Source organism: Fulmarus glacialis, unplaced genomic scaffold (assembly GCF_000690835.1).
Source record: "Fulmarus glacialis isolate BGI_N327 unplaced genomic scaffold, ASM69083v1 scaffold36645, whole genome shotgun sequence".
NCBI classification, from domain to species: Eukaryota; Metazoa; Chordata; class Aves; order Procellariiformes; family Procellariidae; genus Fulmarus; species Fulmarus glacialis.
This window is the reverse complement of record NW_009212980.1, coordinates 20,569-42,336: the sequence shown is the minus strand read 5'-3', so window position 1 is coordinate 42,336 and position 21,768 is coordinate 20,569. Positions and strand designations below refer to the sequence as shown.

Below are 21,768 nucleotides of genomic sequence, written 5' to 3'. Positions count from 1 at the left end.
GGAGCCACAGGCCCGGGCGCCGGGGAGGGCCGGCCGCCTCCCTCCGGGCCCGGCCGTGCCCCCTGTGGAGCCTTAAGCCCTGCTCCAGCCTTGATTAAATCCGCGTGGCTGTGAGATACCCCGCTTCCCTTAGGCGTGGGGTTCAGGCGTCGTTCCTGGAGGGGCGCGTTTCGCAGTGCGCTGTCGGGCTTGGGTCTTCCCGTCAGAACGGGAAGTCTTTTCTTTCCTTGCCAGCTGCTGAGGAGGCCTTCAGCATCACCGAGTCTACTCTGGTTTTAGACCATTTTCCGGTTTTGCGTTTTGCTGCCTGAACGGTAGGAATAAAGAACAGCATTTTTTTTGTTGTTGTGGTCTGATATGGGTATATAAAGGACAGTGAATAGGCTCTGAAGCAGCGATCAGGATCTTCAGGTGGTCACTGAATTCTCCCATCAACCTGAATTTTCCTAAATACCCATTCTCTTTTTCAGAGACTGTTGTAGGTTTAGGTTCTTTATACCGTAATGTTGTTTTCAAGTAATGAATAGAGGCTGCAAAATGATCTCGTGTGCAGCTCTGGAAGCATGGGATGAACTTTACTCTGCAGCCCATCACTAATTGTGCAAAGGCTTGAGCCTGGGCAGTGCAGACTGTAGAACTCCAGGTTGGGAGGCAGTGAATTCCCAAGCTCGATGTTTGACCTTTTTTTTGATTGCTTTTGAATACATCTGTAGAAAGTAGAATAGCCCCATGCAGGCATTGGAGACTGGAAGTAATTCGTTAATCCTAACATGGATTTCTCAGGAGAGGGGCACAAGACTCACGTGTTTTAGCAGTCACCCATCGCAAAAGTTGTAAGTAAGGATTTTCTTCCCAAAACAGCGAGTCAAGGGGTGTTTTCAGTCTGTTACCATGGACTTTTTGGTGTCTGTTGGCGAAGTTTGTATATGCATTCTGTGGAGCACTCCGAGAATGTGCCAGGGTACGCTGCCGTGAACTGGAGCAGCGGGGCTTAGGAAGTCTTGGTAACAGTGGGAAAAGGTTTTAACTAGCAACTGGAACAGGATTGCAACAGTAAGACTTGGCCTGGTAATTCAGCTTGTCCATAGAATAATATTGGATCTCTTGCCCTATGGACATGGCTCTAAATCTTTTAGGTCATCTAAATATCAGGTGCAGAGAAGCTTGGTCTGGCATTGCTTGTAATTCTTCTAGCCGTGCCCTCTAGAGCCTTATTGCTGTCTCTTTTTGGAGATGGGTTTGCACAGTTCCTTGTCACAAGCTTAGGAAATTAAGCTTACCTTTTTCTCCTGACAGGAGCATGGATTTTTGGTGTACATTTGTCTCTCTTGCACACCACGGCTGTCAGGAGTTGGCAAAGAAAAGTGCTGAAAAATTTTTAACAGATTTCCTCAAAAAAAACCAGTCTTTGAAAAGGTGAAGTGCAACTAACAGAATTCCAGGTGATTTGAATCTGTGGAAATTAAAATTGCAGTGCAACAGTGGGATGGTTTTGGAGAACTTAAGCCTACACATGCACAGGCATGTCCCTGTTAGCTGTGTAACAGTGGTCAGGTACTATTTGATGATTTGCATTGCTCACAGAGACATATGCCAGACAGCCTTTCAATTATGTTGGATTACTGTCAGATTGTGCATAGATGTATTTTGTTCACAAAGATCGTAATTTACAAGAACCCATCTTGCGTAAACAAAATTTCTTGTGTACACCTGGCCTTATATTTGATTGGAGTCCTGCCTGTGTTGGGGCTGAATTTGGTGGAAGTCAGAATAAGTCCTTATCTTCACTTCAGCAAAATGCAGGTCACGAAGAGGGTGGAAAATCCTATTTGAACTTTTTGCCCACAAGCAGGAGGAAGCAGCTTAACATACTGTTCAGTTTCCCAACATACTGTTCAGTTTCCCAACGGTGAGAGAAAAAGGCAGAAGTAGTGCAACTCATTATTCATGTTAGCTTTTCACAAATTAACCAAACAAATATTTCAAGTCCTGTTATTGGATAGAATTACACAACAATTTTGATTTGTTTCCATTTTGTTCCTCAGATTGATATACTTGAAGATCCTGTTATTAAGAATGTCATTGTGCTACAGACAGTCTTACAAGAAGTCAGGAATCGGAGTGCACCCGTGTACAAGCGAATTAGGGACGTGATTGGAAACCCTGAAAAACATTTCTATTCTTTCACCAATGAACATCACCGGTAAGGTGTTGAATAGGGTATAATAAAGTTGTACTGATGTCCAATAAAAGAAACTGGGAAACAGAACTGGAATGTGTGAACTAGGTAAAAAAAATTAGACTGAGGTGCATAGAACTATATACTTCTAAGGAATCCTGTTGGGAAATAGTTGCATGTTCAAGGAGCTTTTCTGTTTTAAAATTAGTATAAGCATATCTATTATGAAAAGGTGAATAGAATATTGAACAAAGTTTATAGACAAGACTAACTTGAGCTATGGAATAATGCTCTTCCATTTTAATGTCCCTTTTAAACATTAAAAAAATCTGTTGGTTTGTGACAGAAAGCTCTAAGAAATGAAGATGCAATTAATTTGCCTTTATTTGTGCTCACAAGTAGTTTCTGCTACTGCAGTATCATAGTTCTAGGAATCTTGAATGCGTAGTTCTAGCATCTTGAATGCAGTCCTCTTCAATCGTCAGTGAGAAGGTTGAATTAGAAATTAACACTTCCTTGCTATTTTTCTTGACTCTTCTGTCTCCTGATCCTTCTTCAGTGGCCTATAGAGTGTTACACATATTATAAAAAATTGTTACAGCAATGATTCTTTTGACCTCACAATCTCAATCTTGTTTGTCTGAAAAATTTTTGTAAGTATGGATAGGTGTTGGGATTTGTTTTGTTTTGTTTCCCGCCTTTTATTTATTTAGAGAAACATATATAGAGCAAAAGCAAGGAGAAACTTCTAATGACCGCAATGACAGAGCCATTCGGGTAGCAGTAAAATGGTACAATGAACACTTGAAGAAAATGGAGGATGAGGAGATGATCCAAGTTATCTTTTTAACGAATGATAGAATTAATAAAGAGAAAGCTCTAGAAGAAGGAATAACTGCGTATACATGTAAGTGAAGTGGTATGCGTGTTTAATTTATTGCTCAGATATACAATCTCAGCAGTGTCTTCATACCCAAATCCCGTGCATCTCTTGCATAAATATTTATGTGTGTGCTTTTGTAGGTGAGGAGTATATAAAAAGCTTGATAGCTAATCCTGATCTTGTAGATCGCCTTGCTTGTGTATCTGATGAAGGGGTATGTTTTTATTTTCTTTTTATAAAATAAATTAATCACAAATGGTTTGCAGTATATTATTGGACACCATATGCCAGGCTACTAGCATCAGTTTAGAAGACGAGGACTCTGGACTTTATTACCATTTTGGTAATATAACTTTTGACAACTGAAGGGAAAAAAGGAAATATTGCTGCTGTTTCTACTGCTGCTTATAGGCCTATTAGTAGATACCTAGTTATTTGTAAAAAGCCAGTTGCTTTAGATAACTGATGTTAAGATGAGAACAATAACAATCGGTTAAAGAAAATGTATAAATATTAGAAATAATGGAAACAAAATGAAAACTACAGAAGTATATTGCAAACCATTTAGATCTTTGTTTTCTGTCTATTATTTGCAAGTTTATGTTAACTTACTGATCAAAAGCATTTTCTATCAAAAGCTCTGATTTTTGTAGTCCGTTAAATTGACATAAGTGCAGGTTGCAGCTCAAAGCTGAGCTACATTCTTCTTCCATTTCCTTGTGCTTTGTGTTTATCAGAATCAAGACTTCCATTTTCACATAAGATTGATATAGCTGAAAACTAATACTACCAAAAAATGGGAAGGTTTATTTCATCAGTTAGTTGTAACAGAATGGAGCGGGACATGCAAGAGTGGGAAGAAAGTGGAGGACTCAGCTGATCTTTTCAGCGGTTAGCTGTAGCTCATTCAGCTTTAACTAGTTGCCTGACTGCTCCAAAGTTTACTCACAGTAATGTGTTTTCATAATGTTCCATATAGCTTACAGTATATGCTTACACTGTGTGCTATACTCTTTACTCTGTAGTACTATGCTAATATTTTCTTCACTAAGTATATATTCAGCCAGTATATCCAAACCAATGTAAAAGTGTATGTCACTTGTGCAGTATCTTTTTAAGTAACTGCAGGAAAACAGGAAAAGAAAAGGAGGCGTTCCTAGAATTGTCATGTTTCTATGTTTTTTATGCTTTTTATGCTTCATTAGAAAAATTATTGTTTAATAGTAGTTTTTAATTAGTGTGCATATTCATACCTACACATAGTTAAAATTTTGGAGTTTGCTAGCTTGAGTGTCATGTTCCTGAGCTCGCTTTTGGAATAATCATGAATACAAGAGTGAAAATTTCCTTTTTTTTTTTTTTTTTTTTTTTTTTTTGAAAGAAAGAAATAGAAAGTGGAAAAATAATTTTCCCAGAACATATTCCTCTTAGCAAACTGCAGCAAGGAATAAAAGCTGGTATTTACCTCCAAGGAACTTACAGGGCAAGCAGAGATAATTATCTTGAAGCTACTGTTTGGGTTCATGGAGATGCTGAAGAAAACAAAGAAGTGAGTTTTTCATTTTGACTTCATGCTGTGAACTTTAACTAGCCTCAGTAATGACTTAAAATGTTATCTTTCATGGTGACATAAATTGTTAAAAAGGACCATTACAGTAATTTTTTCCCTTCCATGTTTTTCTGACTTGCTTTATTTTTGTTTGTTTATTTGTATGGATATAGACTACTGAAATGTTGACTATGCTTTTTTTGAAGAGAGAATAATGTATTTAAAATTATACTTTGTGCTTTGGTAAAGTATTTGATAAAATAAAGCTGAATCTTAGTTGTTAATAGTTTTTGAATTGACTCGAATATAACACTTTTTTTTTTTTTAAATTAGTTTGAAATATATGGTGAAAGAGAAACAAGTTTGTAGCAGGATTGTCAGAAAAACTGTGGTGAGCCCTTGTGGGGCTCTCTCGCTTTATTTTCCCTGCTATTTTCATGCCTGGTGATGAGTAGATGGGCTGTTCCCCTCCAAGCAGTTAACCCAGCTGTCTGCCTACTGGATTCTCTGTTGGTACAGTTGTACAGACGCTGTTTCCAAGCAGTTGTCTCCTCCCTCCCTATTTGTAATGGCAGCTGGAGGTGCTTCTCTGGCTCTCTGTTTCTTTTATTCCTGTCTCCTAGTAGTCTGTGGAGTCCCCTAGCCTGCAAAAAATAGAAGGGTTGTCTGATTTAAAAAAAAAAAAAACAGTCTGGGGAAAACAAATTATTTTTATAGAGGCAGTTGGAATCCTGAAATAATATCATCAGTACTAAAAGAAACATAGGCAGAGAAAGAAAATGCCTCACAAACATGCCTTAAAATGTTCTTTAGAGTGCAGAGCCTGTTATACATGGATATTCTTCTGTTACAGTGCTTTGATTTGGGTCTTCTGGTGGTATCATCATGAATATTTCATTTTCATTTTTTGTTTTCTAAAAAATCCAGATAATTATACAGGGACTGAAACATTTAAATCGAGCAGTTCATGAAGATATTGTAGCTGTGGAGTTGTTGGCAAAAGATGAATGGGTGGCGCCATCCTCAGTGGTCTTGCAGGATGACGGCCAGAATGAAGATGACATTGAAAATGAAGAGGAGAAAGAAAACATTGTATGAATTAAATAGTTTTTTACTTAACTTACATTAAGAGAGAGATGAAATCTGCAATGCCCTGACAGTGTTGTTAGGCTTTAGATTTATACATCCTTTTTATACTGACTCCTAAAAGCTATTTTGTGAATACGGAAATTACAAAACTTAATTGTAGTCCTATAGTTGTGTTAAATACATGAATATGTATAAAATGGATACTTTTTAAATTAATCCCAATCAGAAATTCCCACATCAGTTTGTTAAACTTAATAAAACTAAAAGTTACTGAGGGGTAGTCAGGTAATAATTCAAAGCTATATACTGATGTGCAGATTAGGATTTGCTAGAATAAGAGCAGATGTATCACGATGACAGTCAGCTTGTACAGGCAATGCATACGTTTGGAACCAGTTGTAAAATATTCTTTAGCTTCTTGCAGTAGTTCTGCTTAATGTGAGTGCAGTGCACACACACGTATACCCTGTCCAACAAATACTTGCATTTCTTCAGAAATATGATCTTCCCACTGAATTCCATGGGAATGTTTTTTAATTACTGTGTTTAGAATTACTGGAGAATTTTCAAGCAACATGGAAGGGGTCCTAAAAACTATAATAATAGCTTGGAAAAGAAAATGAATATAGTTGTGGAGTAAGCAGAGACAGTGGAACAAGGTATTATTTCTTCAGACTCTTTTTCTGCTGTTCTTTGTTTTTCTGAAACAATGTCCATTAAAAAAAAAAAACAAACCGCAACAAAGTAGTCATGTCACATACTAAAAATATTAAAACTCATGCAAAGCACAGGGAGACATAGTTCTGTTTATGAAGTCATAATAGAATTTACGGCATTATAGTGACACATAAGTCGTTACCAACAAGTTTGAGATACATGCTGTAGTCAAACACGTTAACATGAGTTGAAACAGTTTTGTGTTTTTAACTTCTATGTTTTCTATCAGCTGAAGACTTCTGTTAACAAGGACATGCTGAGACCTACAGGAAAAGTAGTGGGCATTATAAAACGAAACTGGCGACCGTTTTGTGGCATGCTTTCCAAATCACAGATCAAAGAGGTAGGGAAATAATCAAGTTATTGTAACTGGAGATTTTTTTTTTTCCTTTAATTAGAAATTATTTGTTCCTTTTTCTGGCTGTTAATAGGCAAGGCGCCATTTGTTTACGCCAGCTGATCGCAGAATTCCTCGCATTCGAATAGAAACAAGACAAGCAGATAGGTTGGAAGGACAAAGAATAGTTGTTGCTATTGACGGTTGGCCGAGGAATTCCAGGTATCCTAATGTAAGTTTGTTTTCTTCTGAACTTTTATCTGTCCGATTTTTATGTGTTTGTTAGGTAAGATGTTTATTATTATCTGCAATGCTGAGTAACTTCAGAAAGCATTGACATGAATTTTAAGTTCTTTCGAGTGCCATTCTTTGATGGTGCAAATTAAGGAAGTCCTCAAATGATTTAGTTTACTCTTACCCCCAAAAAACAAGTATGGGTTATCATACTTAAAAAGCTTGGTCCTCAGGTTCTGCAGTGAACATATATGTGCTAACTAAGGTGTTTTATTTAGACTAACTAGGGACCGCCTTGTTTTAGTCTGGGTTCCTAGAAATGTGAACCTTTCACTGTGGCTTTGCTCATCCACACACTGATCACCAAGTAGTTTCAAACAGATTGGCCAAATTCAGTCAAATTGCCAGTGGGGCAGAGTTACAGGTAATTAAGTTTTTAAAAGTTCATTGTAAATAGGAGGATATGAGAGAAATTGAGGACGCTAGCTTCAATTTGTGTTGAACACTAACTAGGTTTTGAAGAGGCTTGTGTGGGAATGCATAGATTGTAATGAATGAGAGCACAGCTGTCTCACCGATGTTTAGAGAAATGAAGGAAACTTGGAATATATGGAAGGAGTGTTAAGACAAAGACAGCATTACTGCAGAGGATGAGAAATGTGAGAAAGTAAGCAGAGTTAATGTGGTGTTAGGGAGTGGGATGTGTGGCACAACACAAACCGATAGAGAAATTAGACCTTACTAGTTTTGCTGCTTATGCAGCAATGTTTTTTCTTTCCTGCAAAACTGAATTGCTACATTCACAATTTTTGCAGTCTTAAATGTGGAGAATTTAGTACCATTCTAGGAAAAGAGGGGGAAGTACAAAGTTCAGACTTACTGAATCAATTAAATGTTTGAAATTAAATTTCTCTCTTAAAGATGAGAAAGTTGACTGAAGAAGGAAAGATTACTCCTTCTGTGTAGTTTAATATACTAATAACCTATGAGATAATGGTCTCAAATACTTATTTTTGAGCAAACAATATTGCTCGATGTGCATGTTTGTGTGTGTGTGTATGTATTTGTATGTATGTATATTGTTTCTCAGGGTCATTTTGTAAGGAACTTGGGAAGTGCTGGAGATAAAGAGACTGAGACAGAAGTTCTTTTGCTTGAACATGATGTCCCTCATCAGCCTTTTTCCCAGGGTGTCCTTAGTTTCCTACCAAAAATGCCATGGAGCATTACAGAACAGGTAATACTTTTAAAATTATTGTAATAATTACTGTGCCTTCTCCTTCAGATCAAACTGTGACATTCTTGGATATCCCAGTGCACCAAAAATAGAGGAAAAATGTTGTCCAAACCCATTTTGTCTTAGGGTGGACTTTCAGCTGGATTTCCTATGGAAACAAGGCCTCTGCAAGTTTTTGGGGTTTGGCTAAAAGTGTGTTTGTTAGAGATGGACATTTTAAGATGAAAACCATATTACAGGTTTCATTAAAAAATAAAAATATTTTCAAAAGGGGTTTCTTGCAAAGGAGAGAGATTACAATTCAGATAATTGTAAGATCATCCCTAAGAGTTTTTCATCTTGCTAAATAGCTTTGTGGCAGCCTGTGTCATCGTTAAAATAATCTGAGGAGAGGAGATTTAATATATACCACTATAATACAGTAAAGTAATTAGAGAAACTGAAATTGGTGTTTGCAAAATTGCTCGTTTTAAATGCTGTTAGTGAATTTCAGATTCTCCCCAGTAGCTTAAATATGGGAAATGGTTGCTTTAGAACATGTGAAAAATGTCATCAGGGAACAATTTGAGCATGATATGTTTTTATTTGTTGGGCTAGTTATTTTTTGTTTTGTGTTGGGCTGGGCTGAGTGTTTTTGTTTGTGCATTTTGTGTATTTTAATTTCTTCAAGGTGGGATACTTTTATTATAATTTATTACCTACTCCTGTTTCTTTTGAACGTGGAAACTGAAGGAGGGATTTTTGTGTAAATTAGCTGTCTAGAAGTCAGTTGTCTAGTCTAAGATACCTATCTGAGATCTTTTTGTAGCCATCATACAAAGATACTTGCAAAGTATGAAGTTCCTTTCAACTGTCTAGACATCTGAGCCTTAGAAACCTAAAGTTAGTTGAGAGCAATCATATTCTAAACAATTTGTCCAGCTGGACATCAGTCAAAATTTCACTTAAAAAAATCTTCACTCCTGGTCCTGCTAACTCTGAGATTATAGAATCATAGAATGGCTTGGGATGGAAGAGACCTTAAAGATCATCTAGTTCCAACCCCCCCGCCATAGGGAGGGAACACCTTTCACTAGATCAAGTTGCTTAAAGCTCCATTCAACCTAGCCTTGAATGCTTCCAGGGATGAGGCATCCATAACTTCTCTGGGCAACCTGTTCCAGTGCCTCACCACCCTTAGAGTGAAGAATTTGTTCCTTATATCTAGTCTAAATCTACCTTCTCTCAGTTTAAAGCCATTACCCCTTGTCCTATCACTACATGCCCTTGTAAAAAGTCCCTCTACAGCTTTCTTGTAGGTCCCCTTCAGATACTGGAAGGCTGCAATAAGGTCTCCCCAAAGCCTTCTCTTCTCCAGGCTGAACAACCCCAACTCTTTCAGCCTCTTCATAGGAGCGGTGCTCCAGCTCTCTGATCATCTTCGTGGCCCTCCTCTGGACTCACTCCAACAGGTCCATGTCCTTCTTATGTTGGGGGCCCCAGAGCTGAATGCAGTACTCCAGGTGGGGTCTCACCAGAGCGGAGTAGAGGGGCAGAATCACCTCCCTTGACCTGCTGGCCATGCTTCTTTTGATGCAGCCCAGCATATGGTTGGCCTTCTGGGCTGCGAGTGCACATTCCTGGGTTATGTTGAGCTTGTCATCAACGAACACCCCCAAGTCCTTCTCAGGGCTGCTCTCAATCTGTTCTCTGCACAGCCTGTATTTATGCTTGGGATTGCCCCGACCCAGGTGCAGGACCTTGCACTTGGCCTTGTTGAACTTCATGAGGTTCGCATGGGCCCACCTCTCAAGCCTGTCAGGGTCCCTCTGGATGGCATCCCTTCCCTTCAGCATGTTGACCGCACCACACAGCTTGGTGTCGTTGGCAAATTTGCTGAGGGTGCGCTCAGTCCCACTGTCCATGTCACCGACAAAGATGTGAAGATCATCAAAAGATTGTGGGTTTATTCTATTTCTCTTCCTGTTTGCTGTAAAACAGAAAACTTTTCAGTACTTGACCATCTTCTGTCTTAGTTTTTCTGTCCCTGTAGTTTCTGCATGTCTGTTTTGATGCTATAAATAAATACTAGTGCAAATCTTGTCCTAAGACAAAAAGAAGACACTCTGAAAATACTTAGTTGCTTTGGAAGATCTTTTGCAAAGTGCCTTTCTCAAATGATCATTTTTACTTTGAGATGGAAGATGTTCTTGAAAACAACTTTTTTCTTTTTAAATTTCAGGATATGAAATACAGGGAGGACTTAAGGCATCTGTATGTTTGTAGTGTTGATCCTCCTGGCTGTACAGATATTGATGATGCATTACATTGTAGAGAAGTAGAAAATGGAAATATAGAGGTATTGTTTCTTTTTTTTTAATCAAGCCAGTCATTTATTTAATTACGTCTTCCTTTATTTTACGAACAGTGCAGTTGAGGTAATAGTAAATGAGACGAGCAAAGCTCCAGATCTGTTGTAAAAGAAATTAATGGTGTTTGCATAACTGCGAGATGGTAATAAAGAAAGGGAGTTGATTTGCATTACATCAGTGTCAGAAGTGGGAATTTAATGTCGTCTAAATTCACCCTGCTTTCTGCTCATTTGGCATGGGAAATTAACATAGAATTTATTTACTGCTTTAGCTAAGTATAAACGTGGATATCTACAGCTAGGATAAGGAACTATCAGTAGAAAAAGTGAAACTGCTGCTGTAATGCCTAAGGAATGATTATTTTATTTAAAAAAAAAAAAGGCATTAAAAAGCTACAGACTTAACACCAGCTCTCTACCCCCTTATATCTGATTTAGCCAGGTTTTCTTTGTTATAAATTAATTTGTAATTGTAATAGCAGAGTGTGCCAAAATGGAAGATCTAGCAAACAGAAAAGCAAAAACAAATTTGCAGTGAGCCTTGAAGAAAATGAAAGAGGTTATTTGAGCTCCCAGGCAAGAGGAGTTGCGTTGGTAATGAGTATAACTTTCCACTAAATGTACACATGCCCTTATTTTGCATAATTGCGGCAACTATTCATTTTTTTAATATCAGTATGATAGGTTTTAACTATCCCTATTACTAAATATAGGAGCTGCTGAAGGGAACTGGGAATGGGTAAATTGGGTTGTAAATAAAAACTTGAGAAAGTTTCTTTCATGTTAAGAACTATTTCTGTTTCATAAGATGCATAATGTGATGCCTGTTTTTTAGGTTGGTGTACATATTGCAGATGTCAGTCATTTTATTCGCCCAGGAAATGCTTTGGATGAGGAGTCGGCAAAAAGAGGAACAACAGTATATCTGTGTGAAAAAGTAATTGTTTTCTACATAAAAAGCTTTTTGTACAATTAAGTGGTTGGATTTTTCATTGCTTTCCTCTTTTAATTCTTGGGAGTGGAGACATTATCTCTAAACTAAGGAAAAAAAAAAGAGTAGACTCCTTTGGACTGTGCTTAATTTGCCTAAGACTATCAAAATGAAGGTGCTTTCTGTCATTCAGCCTGCACAGCAAGAGGGAGAAATATTTTTTCTTTTTTTTTCCTTGTTTTTTTAAAAATCCATTATCTGGAGAATATCCCTTTCAGCTCCTGTTTGAAGCATTAATAACGTAGTTCTGAAACTGGACTACTGTTTTAATATCAATCTGGAATTGCAGAAGTGGCCTGCTTTTGCTTTTTCCATTGTTTTTTCCTGTGGTAGCTAAATCCCTATTGTTTCCTATGATTTGTATTCATTACAACTGTACACTTAGTCCTGTTTATTTTAACTTATTTCTCACAGACCACAACTTCTTTTCAGAAATAACTGTTACTAAAAAACTGATAATTAAAATGGATCTTGGAATGAATTTCCTCTAAAGTAGCTTACTTTTATTTCAGAAATCTGAGCTTTCTTAGCAAAAAAAAAAATTATTATTTCCAAGCTTTTAGTATATTAAAAATCAGGAAATCAAAATACATACTTATAACTAGTCATTATTGTTATTCTTTACCTTGCAGAGGATTGATATGGTTCCAGAGTTACTCAGTTCCAATTTATGCTCCCTGAGATCTAATGTGGACAGGTATATGTATATGATCCATACTTCGATCCTGACAAGAAACTCTACATTTTTATATGTGGATTTTAACAGATTTTCCCTCCTTCTCCCTCTTATAGGCTTGCATTTTCATGTATATGGGAGATGAACCATAAGGCTGAAATTCTAAAAACCAGATTTACGAAGAGTATTATTAATTCCAAGGTTAGTCACATAAATATTATTATACTTCTGAAAAAAAGCTGGAGACCTTTTTATAAAAACAATAATAAACAACAATAGCTTGATAATAAAGTTTCCTTCTTTCTGTTTATTGATTTATATTTTCTTAGAATTAGAAAATGATGCTTAAATTCTAAAAATAAAGTAAGTGATTGATTCTGCCCTGTGCTTTTAAACCTCTAAGGCTGCAATGTTTTTTGTGCGGTTACTTTGTTATGGTATTTAATTTTAAAAGTATAAATGTATTGATATATATCTTGGACATGGTTGGTATATACCAGCTAGTCATAATTTTCAGTTAAATTCAGGGGACTCTGTAGGTGTTTAATGTATTTCTGAAAATTAGACCTCTAATGTATAAAATAGATCTGTGATCAGCATAAAAAAAACACTGTAAATGCCTGGTATTTCTTAATATCTTGCATGGATCTGTCCTGTTTTGTCCACTATTCTTTGATAATGACATGCATTTAGGTGTTGAATGTAAGTCTTTCTATTATTGTGAACCAACTTCGACAGCAAACTGCAGTTTCTGCAAGACAGAACTATGTTTTTCTTTTCAGTATTCAATTATGTATCATGATGTCTTCCTTTTTTTTTTTTTTTTTTTTCTGTAAACCTCTTCAAGGCTTCTCTTACATATGCCGAAGCACAGATGAGAATTGATTCAGCAACTATGAATGATGATATTACTACCAGCCTACGTGGACTAAACAGATTAGCAAAAATTCTGAAGAAGAAAAGAATTGATAATGGGTAAACTGTGCAGTGTCCCTGTTACCTTTTTTGCTTTTTTTTTTCCTGGCTATTTTTTGCTGTCAGACTGTGTAATGGTCCTCTGTGTCCGTTTTTCCAGTGAAAATCTTTTGAAAGAAGTATTTTGCCATTTTGATTTGCATAAAAATGCCTATCTTCATTTCCCCAAAAATATAAACTTGGGATGTTAACTTTTCCTTCACAAGATCACTCAGTATGGATCTCTTAGAGTCATTATAAAAACACAACGAGAGGAGTAGCATTTGAAATTTTAGGAGCTAATATTGATGTGTGTCAGCATCATAATTTTGGCTAATTTGAACATTAATTCCACAACTGTATTTTTAATTTCTGCTATTTTTTTTTAGATTTCTGCTAATTTTAAATTAGAGTTTCATGATAAACCCAGATGTTGTCTACAGGCCTGCAACTCAGCTGCTGTTTCCGCTTTACTGTAATTCGTTGATACCACTTACTGTCTTCCAGAGCCTTGACACTTTCCTCACCAGAAGTTCGTTTCCACATGGACAGTGAAACTCACGATCCTATTGATCTGCAGACTAAGGAGCTCAAGTATGTGTTTTATTTTCCTCAATCAGTTAATTCAGGGCAGGGATGGAATTAAAAGCATGTTTAAGTAGCAACATTTACTTAGTAGTGTACAAAGTTCATGTAACAGTGCAGAACAGTCATAGAATTATACAGTGGTTTGGGTTGGAAGAGACCTTTAAAGATCATCTAGTCCAAAGCCTCCTGCCATGGGCAGGGACATCTTTCACTAGATCAGGTTGCTCAAAGCCCTGTCCAACCTGACCTTGAACACTACCAATGACGGGGCATCCACAACTTGTTTGGGCAAGCTGGTCCTAGAAAAGAGAATTTATTTGTATTTTTCTGCACTATTTATGAAGCAAGTTTTGAACCGTATGCTTCATATATGAACTTAAGTCTTTACTACTGATTTAATGGAGCACTGAGGTCCAAACGCTCTACATCCCACTGGCTTCCCTGTGATGCTCTTCTATGGGTATTAACAAAGGACAGAAAGTAGAACTTGGAGTTACGGATTACTGAAACCTTAAGAACAACAGAGCAGTTATTGCACATGTGCAGAGTGATACAGACAATCTTACCGAGGAGTTCTAGAAACTGAGCTAGTGATTCAATTTTTGAAGTTAGATGCTTGCTTTTCTCATACTACTACTTTTTTTCTGTGCTAAAATCTACACTTAGTTATGTATACCATCACAACTTTATGGTATGCAACATGTGCTTTCAAACTTCATATGCACAATATTTGAACAGTACTCTTAGGAAGAAATCAAGAGGCTTATCTGTTGGTCTTTTGGGGCATTCTAGAAGCATTTTTCTTTAATATAATTTGTTATTTTAGAATATTTTAGTTTTTTTCCTTCTGAGTCAGTATTTGAAATTTAGTAAATAATTGTTACGTTTCTAGTCTTAAAAATGTTTGCCTAATTGTATAAGTGTTCAAAACCACTAGTTACTGTTACATAATACTGTTAGGATGGTGGAGTGTTTCTTTGTTAGGCACTCAAAGTAAATATATAATTTAATGTTTTTCTAACAATACAAAATATTTTATGTTAATAGAGAAACAAATTCCATGGTTGAAGAGTTCATGTTGCTTGCCAATGTCTCTGTAGCACAAAAAATTTACGATGAGTTCCCGGAGTTTGCCTTGCTCCGGAAACATCCTGCTCCTCCCCCATCAAATTATGACATCCTTGTGAAGGCAGCAAAGTCCAAGGCAAGTTTTTACCATGCTAATTAAGTGAATTAATTATAAAAAGCTGTGTTTTCTCTCTGGTTGGCCACTTACCCAAGAATAAGGGTTGGAAAGCAGTATTTTGAAAGTGTATCAGCTACGCTTTGAAATTGTTGGTACTTGTAGCAAGATATCTATACCTCTAGATGAAAGGAAGACTCTTGTGCCTTTTAAAAACCCTTTCTTAGGTAAAGAAACCAAATCGCTCTTTAAGTCTTTTGTCTTGTAATTCTTGTGTGCTGTGAATGTTTCTTTTCTCCAAGCCACATGTGATTTTTGAGCCAGTTTTTGGATCACACACATTGTTGATGTACTTAAAAATTGGTCAGTCTCTCCTAAAGTCAGGAAGTAAGAAAATATGTTCATATGTGTTTATAGTTTCCATCCTCTCCTTAGATCAGCTAGAGGTTAATTTAGCCTGAAACAAGTCTGATTTAATTAACAAGTCTGAACTGAAAAATTATTTTTCCAGTTTCAGGCTTTTACTTGAGCTAAACTTTTAAAATAAACTTTCTAGACATTGTGATGTGCATTCATATTTCCTTTCCATTCAAATCCGCCCCTTCCGCCTCCCCCCCCCGCCTTTTATTTTTTTAGGGGCAAGAGAGAAACTCCCGAATTCTATTAGTGTAAGATTAATAGACGAGCCCAATCCCAGCCCTGCTATAAATTTCATTTGTACTCTGAAAACTATTTTTAAAGTACCGTTTTATTTGGAAAGCTAAATTCCTGTGCATAGACAAACATTCTTTTAATAAACCAAAGTGACTTCACTACTCTGTCAGAACCATCACAATTAGGTATTAATATGCTATATTTTTGTTACACTTTCTTAATAAATATGGAATTATTTTACCATAATACAGGCATAATTTGATCTCTAAATCATACTTTGTGGTCAGTGGTGTACATGAAGGAAAGAACATTCAGCTGATCGTGTGATGAAACTTACTTTGTGTGACTGGAAATTAAAAATGCATTATTTATTTTCACGCTACCTGTATTTTTATCAGGGAACACTGGCAAACAGGAAACAAACTTAGTGTCATGCAGTACTGGTTTTACAAATCACTTTTCCAAGTGTAAGTTTTCATAATTTTGTGGAGGACATACAAGAAGGTTGATTACTGCTTACATTGTGCTTGGATAAGAATCTTTGTGTGGCATAAATACTTTTTTTTTTCTTTTTTTTTTTTTTTTGCATATCCCCTTTGATTTATTCAATAAAGGGATGGAAAAATCGAACCAAAGGAAATAAAAAACTTGTTAATATTAGCATAAAGTGTTTGTTAGTTCTGAGTGGATGTCTTTTCTGAATTCCTAGGCCACTGACTTAGCTTTCATTGTTTGCATAGAGCACTAGTAATAATGAGGGAGGGATCTGTGCATGGGTAGATTTTCTTTTTGTACTAGTGGCATTCCATTAGGTTGCTTTTAGGTGTGATACCTGTGCCAGTTGCTAAGATCAGCATGGATGTAGCTGTTATATTTCTGCTTATAATCTGTTAATATTTGCTAGTAATACCTGACCTTTTTTTTTTTTTTTCCCCCTCCTTCCAGAATTTGGAAATTAAGACAGATTCAGCAAAGGCTTTAGCTGAATCATTAGACAAAGCTGAATCTCCGACATTCGCCTATCTAAATACACTGTTGCGAATTTTGACCACTCGCTGCATGATGCAAGCTGTTTATTTCTGCTCTGGAATGGACAATGATTTTCATCACTATGGTTTAGCCTCACCTATTTATACCCACTTTACCTCGCCCATTAGAAGGTACTTTTATTTTATGAATGTTTAGAGGACAAAAAGAAGTGATTTATTTGTGAAGAAATTCTATTTTAAATTGTGGTGTTGTCTATTTAAAACAAAATACTGTTCAGCTTTAGATTTCAATTGAAACAGCAGTGGTTTTACATGGTGATCCATCTTCATGTAAGCTCCTAGGTTCACCGTCTACAACTCTTAAGGTCTAATAAAATTTTTTTAAAAGACTCATAAAAGTAAGAGAAATACATCCCTAATGCATATCTCTGGCATAGAAATGCACTTCGGGATCAGTTAGCATTATGTAAGTCAACCAGAGACTGACGCAGAGTTTGGGCAGTCATTTTTCAGGTGGGAGCTGTGTTTAAATTTTGAGGAGACTATTTTACATATAAAAACATAGCTAATTTGAAACTTGCTACTGTAGTTGTTGCATTGTATTGAAATCGTACATCTTGAAAAATGAGCGGTTTTTTTCTTTTAACCAAGAAGTACCTAAGTTTTGAGGAAAATAATTGTCGTATTTTGCTCCTTAGAAACATTTCAAGTGAAGTCTCTTACAGGTGGATTAAAATTCCTATGCATTTGTGTGGATAATTTGTGGAGCTTCTGAGAGTCCTAATAGCACATGTTAGTTGCTAATAGATGTGTTAAAAAGTTCCTGGTTGAAGTTCTAATAAAAGTTACGTACCAAGAAGTTCAGGTGTGATTATGCTTTGCAGATCAATGGCATTGAAATACCATTCTACACTAAATTTGTCTAGTTCATGGGAAAGGGAAGAGGGAGTGGCTTAAGCTGTCACGGTGAAACATCCATTTTGGACATTTAGTCCAAAAATAAAACTTTGTTTCTTCTTTGTAAACATCAACAATACAAGCTCTATTGGTACAATATAGTAAAGGATTTCTCCTAGAAAACAATACAGTTCATTCTGGCTCTGCAGAGTGTATCTTTGGTCAGCAAACAGAGTGGTCTTGAATTAATACAGGGAGTTATCAGCAGACCGTCAACTTTTTGATCTATAAGATTTATAAAAACAAAATTATATTCAGAAACTTTTTTTTTTTCATTAAAAAAGTATGTTTTGATATGTCATTGATCATTTAATCTCATCTACTGCAGGTATGCTGACATTATAGTACATCGACTTTTGGCAGTGGCCATAGGAGCAGACAGTACTTACCCAGAACTTACAGATAAACATAAGCTAGCGGATATGTGTAAAAATCTCAATTACCGACATAAAATGGCTCAATACGCACAAAGAGCGTCTGTTGCATTCCACACACAGGTAAGTAGTTCTGAGATGTGAGGATTAACTATGGACAATTCACATTGATTTCAAAGAAAGGGAGGGAACAACTCTGCAAGTTGTGCTTCGTAGAGCAAAACCAAGTGAGTCTGCAGGAATGATTAAGAACGAGGGCTGCTTCTTTGAGGAAAAGCTTCAACATTGCATTGTTGGTTCTGAAAAATTTAGAATAATGGCATCTTGAGGATTCTTTTTACTTTGTGTTTTTTATAAATACGGTGAATGCTTAATACTATAGTAATGTTATAAACAGTTTATGGGATTTTTTTAATCTGCTTTCAATATATGGTGTGTAATTATCACTAAGTATAGATTTGGATTTGAATGTTTTTTTTTTTTTAAGCCAGTATATTTGTAATCCAAAAGAGAATGTTCTAGTGCTTTTTTTTCTTATTCATGTATTTTACTTTTGTTACAGCTGTTCTTCAAAAGCAAAGGAGTAGTGAATGAAGATGCATATATATTATTTGTAAGAAAAAATGCAGTTGTGGTTCTGATTCCCAAGTACGGGTTAGAAGGAACAGTCTTCTTTGAAGAAAAAGGTAAACCAACACCAAGACTGGATTACAACAATGAGGTATGTTTTACAAGGTTTGTTCTTAAATACCTTCATTTTTTGATTTGGTAAGTGAGCAGAATGACTAAAATCTATTCTGGTTGGATTTAGAAGGGTGAGGCTTTTCTAAATGCAAGTTTATTGATCTGTAGTAGTAGTGCCACTATGGTCTTTATAAATCTAAATAAACAGGTTCTGACAGGAATTGGTTTCTTAATAGATACTACTAATACCTAATTATCTGAGTAAATACTGAAAAAATGTACATACCACGTATTATGACACTCTGAACATTCAAGACAGTAATTTGCGTTCATTTTTATTGACATGTAACATTAATAATTTCCTACAAAAATATTTATTTGCATTAAAAAAATAAGACATTGTAAGCAGTGAGTGTTTATACAAAATTTGAACTTTCAGGTACTGTCACTTACTGTGGAAGACACAACATTACGTGTATTTGATAAAGTTAAAGTGAACATTATGTTAGATGCTTCCAACATCCAACATCAGAAAATTCGGATGGTATTGGTAGAACCAAAGGTAAGGCACAAGATGTGTGATTCATAGAATCATATTACCCTTCAGTAATCTCAAAAAATCAGCATACGGTAAAATTGAAATTTAACCCAGAAGAAAAAAATCGTTTAGGAGCAGATTGTAGCGATTGCTTCATATCTACTCTCAATAAAACACAGGTCTGCTTTCACTGGCTGTTGAAAAGAATAAAGGGCTCTAAATTAAATTTCCCTTCTGGGCCCATCGGGGGTATTTCCACTGATGGGGAAAGATGATGATTTGCTGAAGTAATATCTTTTGAATTTCATGGTTCTGTAATCAAATCTCCCTTTTGAAAATCTGCCAAAACTCAGTAGGATCTTCTTTTTGCTCCAGTAAATTACGGTGTAACTGATGGGTGGCTCAGAAGGAAACTCTCTATAATTGCAGGCTGTAAATGGCAGTCCTTTCTTACAACTTCCACAATATAAAAATTCTCTCTTAATAGTGTTGTAAAAACTGTAATGTCCTAATACCTGTGTCTCTGGTCTTAAAATTTTTTTCAGTTCTAGCTTCTTAGTACATCAATTTTATATATGTCTATTATCCACTATGTTAGCTCCTGCTTTTCTGGAAACTATTTCATATCTTTGATTTTCCTTATCACCCTTATGTTTTTGTAGTTCCGTTATATGATTTTTTTTTTTTTAACTGGGAGGAGCAGAAGCACATGCATGATTCTGAATGTGAGCACACCGTAGATCCATACAGGATCACATACATACAGAGATACATATAGGATTTTCTGTGTTGTATGGTGTTATGTGGGAACACTTTGCATCATCTTTCATTCCTTTCAGTACCAAGACCAGTTTTAAGCAATGAGTTTATACACACCAACAGTTGCTAGCTGACAGTTTTACACTTGCTTTTAGAACTCTTCGATGGACAGTGTCTGGTCCTGGCACTGTTTGTATTCCTCTTACCCAGTTGGTTCTGAACTTTTTTTTTTTATGATGGTCATTTGTAACAGTTTTCTTGATGTTGGTCTTAATTTTCTTGAGTGCTTTCAAATACACTTTGATTACCTGTTGTTCATGCCTGCTTTGGGCTTTTATTATTATGAAGCTATCCATAGATAGAGGAGCAAGGAAGAATTCCCTGCCTTTCACTTACTTAGAGAATTTTTATTACCGTTCCCCAGTCTTTTGGGGTTGCCTGTTTATTTTAACTTAATTTTGCACTTGTTTCTTCTTCATTCAGACAGGATTTTCACTCTTAAAGGATGTCTGTTGACTTGTAATACTAATCACTCTACTGACTTTTTTTAACTGTTCTCTTGAAATTCTATTGATAGATGGCATATTATTATGCTGAGTCTTTTTTTTAATTCCATCTCACCCCTGAAAGCATTTTACCTTTTTGCAACCCCTTTTTAATAAAATCTTCATTAAATTCCTTATTATTGCTGATGTAATGCATTTTAAGGTTTGGGTCTTTTCCTGCTACCATGGTGATGCATTTTGAGTCACTGAAATACGCTGAAATCAGTATTAGAGGGATGGTTCTGTGGGTAACCTCTTAGGCAGGTCCTCAGGCAAGAGTTGCTTCTCCCTTTTTATGGGTTCTCTTGCTCCAAGAAACAGGCCTTTGTGGCACGTGGAAACCCAGGCTCTGCCTTGAACATTTTTGTGGCATTTACTCGTTGAACGTATTTTATTGTTACCATGTTACCTGTTCCCACAGCCTCTCTGATACTCCTTAGCGTGTCATAATCGTTGCCATCCTCACTAGCTGACCAAAAACATAGCCTTTAGCTTATGGCTGTGGCTTTAATTCCATGGGTGCCTGTGTTCCTCTAATACAGTTAAATGACTCTTCTACTGGTATATGCTGTTGTTGCTTTCACATAATTTATAACCTGGTATTAAAGTCCTAGTGATCGGCTTCCTTGCATCACACTTCTGAAGTGCCTGTTACCTTCTCTAATCTGACATTAGGCTGCTGCTTCTATTTCCCTCACCTTTTTCCAGCTTTTACTTCAATTGAGTGTTCTAGCTGTGATTGTAGACCCTTTTTTAGATGACTGCTAACAGAATTTTCTGGTGTTGATACAGTGTTTGTAAAAGGTCTGTACAAGTAAACTCAAGTTTTGTCAGGAGAATATAAACTAAAATTGAGTTAAAAGTGTTCTGACTTCTAATTCTTTTCTTACTGTAGATACTAGGATATGATGCGCCTGCAAATCCATCTGCAGAGATAAGCAGCAAGGATGAACCAGAGAAAAAGAAAAAGAAGCTACAAAAATAGCTGGATATAAAAGTTAATAGGAAGTCACACATGAATTATTTGTATTTACATATTTTTCCCTATGGGCAAAATGCTAGAAACAGATTTTGTTTACTTTTAATTACACACATTTTAATAATTTGTAAAACTGGCTTTTTCTTAAACTTTTTATGAACATATGTATGCAGGAGAATAGTTTTAAGACCAAGTATGTCTACAGTTTCGTCTTGTGGATAAAAATAAATGCTTCTGCAAAGTGAAGGAAGAGTTGTAGGGTTTTTTGGGGGGCTTTTTTGCCTTTTTTTTTTTCCCTTAAATAGCCTTAAAGCCATTCAAG

General features: G+C 36.2%; 1 protein-coding gene across 1 annotated transcript; it reads left to right on the top strand.

Moving 5' to 3' along the window:
* Positions 1-2,045: 2,045 nt before the first annotated feature.
* Positions 2,046-21,452, top strand: DIS3 (DIS3 exosome endoribonuclease and 3'-5' exoribonuclease; the record flags this gene model as incomplete). Its single annotated transcript, XM_009578050.1, has 20 exons — positions 2,046-2,203; positions 2,893-3,086; positions 3,203-3,276; positions 4,444-4,611; positions 5,539-5,703; positions 6,647-6,760; positions 6,849-6,986; positions 8,079-8,225; positions 10,447-10,563; positions 11,411-11,512; positions 12,199-12,263; positions 12,359-12,443; positions 13,090-13,217; positions 13,704-13,790; positions 14,832-14,988; positions 16,567-16,781; positions 17,896-18,064; positions 18,504-18,662; positions 19,065-19,187; positions 21,363-21,452. Coding segments are annotated over 20 exons (2,655 nt in total), but the record flags the coding sequence as incomplete, so codon positions are not given.
* Positions 21,453-21,768: the final 316 nt, after the last annotated feature.